Here is a 6,021-nt window from a genome sequence, read left to right as displayed (position 1 = left end):
ACACACACACACACACACACACACATTCTCTCACTCACTCACACACAGACTCAAACACACACTACCACACACACACACACATGCGCACACAAACACATACACACACACACACATACACACACAAACACACACACACACACACAAACACACACACACACACACACACACACACACAATCAAACCATGCGCGCCTCCTGCTACTAAATCACTCACTTCTCGCAGCGAAAGTTTGGCAGAGACAAACGACAAAGGCAAGAAAAGGCTGGAGATCTATAGATAAGAACTGACGTCTGACTGTCCAAATGTTTTGTGGAACTTCTCCACTGAGCTGTCTAGCCGTGCTATGTACACTTGTGATCTTCCAGACAGGTTCACTGACAGTTTACTATCTGTAAATAACAATGTTCTATCTGACAGTTTTGGCAGTTTTGAGTTACTAAGACTATGAAGCAAGTCAGAAGTCAAATGTTCTATCTGCTCTATCAAAATCGTAAGATTATTTGGAATCGTTATCAAGATATTCAAAGAATCTCTTTCGAAAAAGTTTGATATGTTGTAAAACTCAGGTTTTTTTAACGTCGAATTTATCCAAATAAGGCACAGAGAAGACAGAACTTGGCAATTTTATGGTTTCTACATGATGCTCCATCGTTACCTCAGAATTACAAACTTTTGTCTGCTCAGTACCTGGCTTTAGGAAGTTTAACGTCAGAGGTTTTGAGTTTCACTCCATGTCAAGCTTTTTCGAATGCAGTTATTTGAATATCTTGATAACAATGACTCCGGATAATCTTACGATTTTTGACATGGCAGACATACTATTTGATTTCTGACTGCAGGGTCTTAGTAATTCAAAACGGCCAAAAATGTCAGTAATTCTAAGGCAACGATGTGTTGAACAGTGCTACCATAGCCACAGCGAGAACCACTCGGTCATCATCATTATCATCAATGCCTTTCACCCCTGGCAGGGTATAGGCCACATACAAGCTCCTTCCATTTATCTTTATCCTGGGCCATCCTTCCTAGCTCGTTCCAAGTGAGCCTCATCTCTTTTATGTCCCTTTCCATACATCTTCTCCATGTTTCTCGTGGCCTACCCCTGCCTCGTGCTCCTTGTGGGTTCCATTGCAGTGACTGTCTTGTGATGTTTCCGCTGGGCTTTCTGAAAGTGTGTCCATCCAACGCCACTTTCTTAGTCCTAGTTCCTCTTCTATATCCTTTTGTTGTCCTGTCCTTTCCCATAGCTCTTCATATCTTATTAAATCCTGCCACTTAATTCTTAGGCCAAAAATATCAGTAATTCTAAGGCGGCGATGTGTTGCACAGGGCTACCATGGCAACAACAAGAACCACTTGGTGGTGCACTAAAAATCCTCTAGAATGGGTGTTTGGGCTCAGTGATGGTCTGTGAATGCTGGACAGTCACTAAAGACATTAAAAATAAAATAGAAATGTGGTTTCTTAGGAGACTGCTAAGAGTATCGTGGAAAGAAAAGAAATCAAATGAGGTAGTGCTTGATGAAGCCCACGTGGGACGTTCAATATTAAAAACAATCAGGAAAAGATAAATGCAGTTTTTGGAACACGTGAATAGACATAAGGGTCTTGAACATCTAGCTCTCACTGGCAAAATTGAGGGCAAGCGAGGCAGGGGTAGGCCCAGAACAACATACTTAGGGAACCTAAACAAATGGGTAACAGGGAAAGATCAGGAAAACGTAGCTTTTTTTAGAACATCCGAGCTAAGGAATGAATGGAAAACTATGATCGCCGATGCCTGTCGCAGATCTAGCCCTGGATGATGATGATGATGATGATGATGATGATGATGATGATGATGATGATGATGATGGGTTTTGTGGTGGCCATTCAGACTCAGTGAGCCTCACCCTTCCTGGTCTATCCGCTAAGACCAGCTAGGTATGGGCCCCGTGACGTCACGCTATAACACCAGTCCATGCAGCAGAGTGTAAAATGAAATAGTTGGCAATTTTCTACAGAATCAGACTTTAAAAAAAAACGTGTCTTATATCCCCCCTCGACCCAATTTGAGACCCTTTAGGTTTCGGAGTTCGACCCTTCCTCCCAGGACCAACCCCGCTGAGAGGGATTCACCACACCAGCAGAAAAACCGAGATGCTCGCTAAAACGTCTCATCTCTCGGGAATCAAACTCGGTCTCCTGCAAGCGATGACGACAAGTGTCTAACTGCTACACCACAGACGTCAATAGGATTTTCCTGACTGGACATACTGTTCTAAATCACGGTGGACAATGATCAAACAGCACACAAAGCTTCTACCTAGATATTAAATATATTAAGTGTTAGTCGGTATACCTCGTTCAATATTTCCTAATACCGACAGTCTATTAGTATTCTTTTCTAAAGTATTAGTTTAGTTTTAACATGAGTTTTTCGGCATCTGCAACACAATACATGAAATGACATACAGTGCAGAGGATTAGCGGTGTTACTAGAGAGTAACATACTAAAAAAAGGAGGCGGGATAAGAACGACAGAGCAAACCACACCAGAGCATCCGTCAACCACCCTCTTTGCTTTATTCATATAATCCCTATTATTATATATGGTAGATATACAACAAATTCTGTATGATATGACATTTATTTGATGATAAAACATTGTAATCGATGCAAGCCTTGCTTGAACATCGAAAAATCGTGTCTTCGGATAAATTAACAATAACAACATAAGCAGCAACAGCAGCAACAGCAGCAGTGCAGAAACAACATCAGCAACAACAACAACAATAACAACAACAGGAATAATAGTACCATCCAAGAAAATGTCTCGAAATTCCTTCAATATTCTACAGGGTGATCAACAAAAAAAACTAACCTTTTTTTTGGTAAATATTTTCCTCCACATCAAAGTATTGCGTTTTAAATTTGTACACAACATTTTGGAGTCAAAAGGAATTTGGCTGATATTCAATTTAGATAAATCCACAGAACTGTTTTTCTCTACATAGCGCGTAATCCCCCCCTTTCCCGAAGATTTTCAGCTATATCCCCATTTTCGTAGCATGACGCACTTGGTCTACCTTTAAAAGTCCCAACAATCGCGTCATATTGCAAACCACAGTAGTCTAACAGGCCAACAGAAGTTAGCAGATAGTTTTTTTTAAGTTTCCTATGCCTGCTGAGATCATGGTTAAGATTAGTAAAGAGCAGAGGGCTCTATGTATTGAACATTTCCTCCTCTCCAACTCATTTCGTAAGTTTCGCACACGGCGCGGAAATTATATTAAAGTGTCTTTAAGGTCTGCTTTGATGTCAAGGGTGAAAGTGGTCTATCTGTTATGACCTGTAGAGAATCAGAACTAAAAATTCCCAGACAAAACGATCACTTCAGGTCAAACACACACCGTTCGCATCCCTTTAAACATCACCAGGGAGTGGCATTCAGTTGATGAGACGTCTGTCTGTAGACCATGTCTGCAGCTAGGACTTTCCTGCATCTCAACGGTCCTCATTCTCTAGGCAGATCTTCATCTACGACTGTACCATTTTCCCGTTCACGAAGCTATCAGAGGATAGCAATGTGTTCATGATCTCTCCATCGTATTTTAAAGCGTGAAAATTTTCTCAATGACATTTGGTTTCTTGGCAAAGTCCATATTCACCTTTCAGGACATTAAATGCGGTCTATTTGGACAACCTCACCCTATCCCCTATTGTCTCTAGAAACAATCTTATACTGTAAGGTGTACAGTGTGTGTGGTTTTGAGTACTCATGGTTGGGTGGATCCCTGTGTTTATCCACCACGAACATAACGAACGATTAAAATGTGTTGAGTCCAAAGGACATACAGAGCACTGGTTTACGGAATTCCAGAATTTCACAAATATTTTTAAAAACTCAGAAAGAGAAAAGAAAATTTATATTGTTTAAATGTTACGGGGATGGAAAGATGAGGCTTTAGAAAGAAAAGAAAGGGAAAAAAACGAAATAACAATTATATAACTCTCCTTACAAGATCTTTTAAACTGGTGCATTTTGTGTTTATATGTGGTTTTTTATATTTAAAAACAAAACATTTCCGTTTATAAATACTATGTCAAACAAATTCAATTTGGAAGAATTATATCTGTCCTAAACAACAACATTCTAGTATCACTTTTGCGCGAGATATTCAGAAAAAGTTTTTTTTTGGGTTTTTTTTTTGGATCAACCTGTATTTCAACTAAGCTAGAGTACTGAAGTGTTCCCAATATGACGGCGAAGCAGACAAAAATAGCTCAACTAATTAGAATGCCAATGCAATACAGAATATACAAACAAAACAAAGCACATAAATACGTTTCTGTTTATTAAGGCCAAGTTCAAATTTGGAAAAATCTCCATTTTGTACGACAAATGGAATCCTGGTCCGAAACAATGTAGGATTCTGTTCCCCCTCCGGGTCCACACCACTCTCGTTCCTTTTTGTAGTGAAGAACTGCAAACTTGTTTCTTGTTTTCTGATCCTAGGCGTTGTTGTTTTGGTGTGGTGCGTGTGTGTGGTGGTTAGGTGCGTGGGTATGATGGTTAGGTGCGTGGGTATTGTGGTTAGGTGCGTGGGTGTGGTGGTTAGGTGCGTGGGTGTGGTGGTTAGGTGTGTGTGTGTGGTGGTTAGGTGCGTGGGTGTGATGGTTAGTTGCGTGGGTGTGGTGGTTAGGTGCTTGGGTGTGGTGTGGTGCGTGGGTGTGATGGTTAGGTGCTTGGGTATGGTGTGGTGCGTGGGTGTGCTGTGGTGCGTGGGTGTGGTGGTTAGGTGCTTGGGTGTGGTGTGGTGCGTGGGTGTGGTGGTTAGGTGCGTGGGTGTGGTGGTTAGGTGCGTGGGTGTGATGGTTAGGTGCTTGGGTGTGGTGTGGTGCGTGGGTGTGGTGTGGTGCGTGGGTGTGATGGTTAGGTGCTTGGGTGTGGTGTGGTGCGTGGGTGTTGTGGTTAGGTGCATGGGTGTGGTGGTTAGGTGCGTGGGTGTTGTGAGCAAAGTTCTGAGTCTCCGCAGGCTTAGTGGTGTGATGTGATGCATTGCTGTGATGATTAGGATGGTGGGTAGCGTGTTGAGGTGCGGGGGTGTGGTGGTGCGCATCAGGTTTGTGGGTAGAGTGGTGGGGTGGATGAGTGTGATGGTTGGGTGGGTGGGTAGAGTTATGGGGTGCGTGGGTATGGTGGTGGGGTGGGTGTGTAGTGTGGTGGGGTGGGTGGGTATTATGGTTAGGGTGGTGTGTAGTGTTATGGGGGGCGTGGGTATGGTGGTGGGGTGGGTGGGTGTGGTTGTTAGGTTGATGGGTAGAGTGGTGTGGTGGGTGGGTGTGGTGGTTAGGTTGATGGGTAGAGTGGTGGGGTGGGTGGCTAGGGTGGGGCGTGGGCGTATGATCATGGCTATAGCCAGGCTTGCACTTCACGGACCCATGGCTGTGTTGGCTGATTGAAAAAAACACAGAGAAAACGGGAGTTAGTTCTACGCCCTACTGGACATAAATTATAGATTCTACTATTTCAATGATTTGCCTCAAATGATGCAGTGCTTAAAGAAAAGACTAGAGAAAAAGGAAATGGGAACCTCATACTTTTCTACAACAAGACTCAAATACTACTTCGAGAGATGCAGAACTCAAAGAAAAGACGAGCAGAAAAGAAGGAAATAAAGACTTCTAACTTTCCTGTCCACTAGACACTCAATGTTGTGTCGCAGGACTGAAAGCTTTCTAGTCAAATCGTAGTAAGAAAAAAAAAATCTTTAAAGATATGTAAGAATTTTTAAAATCAGATAAAGAAGCGGAATATAACAGAAGTCAAGAACCATTTTATACGCTCGGTTATTTTTACTCTTGTAACATTTACGCTTATGTGAACCAACATCCCCAAAACAACACAACAAACTTTAATAGAAGAGCCAGCTAGAGACATCTGTGGAAAACGTCTGTTTATTTTTGTTACAGCTATACGCTTTTGTCATACTAGCCACAACTTGGATATAACAACAGTTTGAGCTGAAAAGAAACATT

General features: G+C 42.2%; 1 protein-coding gene across 1 annotated transcript in view; it reads right to left on the bottom strand.

Annotated features, from left to right (window-relative positions):
• LOC118478688 (rho family-interacting cell polarization regulator 1-like) overlaps positions 1–5,102 on the bottom strand; it is an 11,768-nt gene extending 6,666 nt beyond the window's left edge. Inside the window, exon 1 of the mRNA XM_035972778.1 lies at positions 4,669–5,102. Coding sequence (XP_035828671.1) covers positions 4,669–5,102 — 434 coding nt within the window. The remainder of the gene's footprint in view (positions 1–4,668) is intronic.
• Between the last annotated feature and the right edge of the window lie 919 nt (positions 5,103–6,021).

Source organism: Aplysia californica, unplaced genomic scaffold, assembly GCF_000002075.1.
Source record: "Aplysia californica isolate F4 #8 unplaced genomic scaffold, AplCal3.0 scaffold00837, whole genome shotgun sequence".
Lineage (NCBI taxonomy): Eukaryota > Metazoa > Mollusca > Gastropoda > Aplysiida > Aplysiidae > Aplysia > Aplysia californica.
This window is presented reverse-complemented; position numbering and strand designations above follow the sequence as displayed.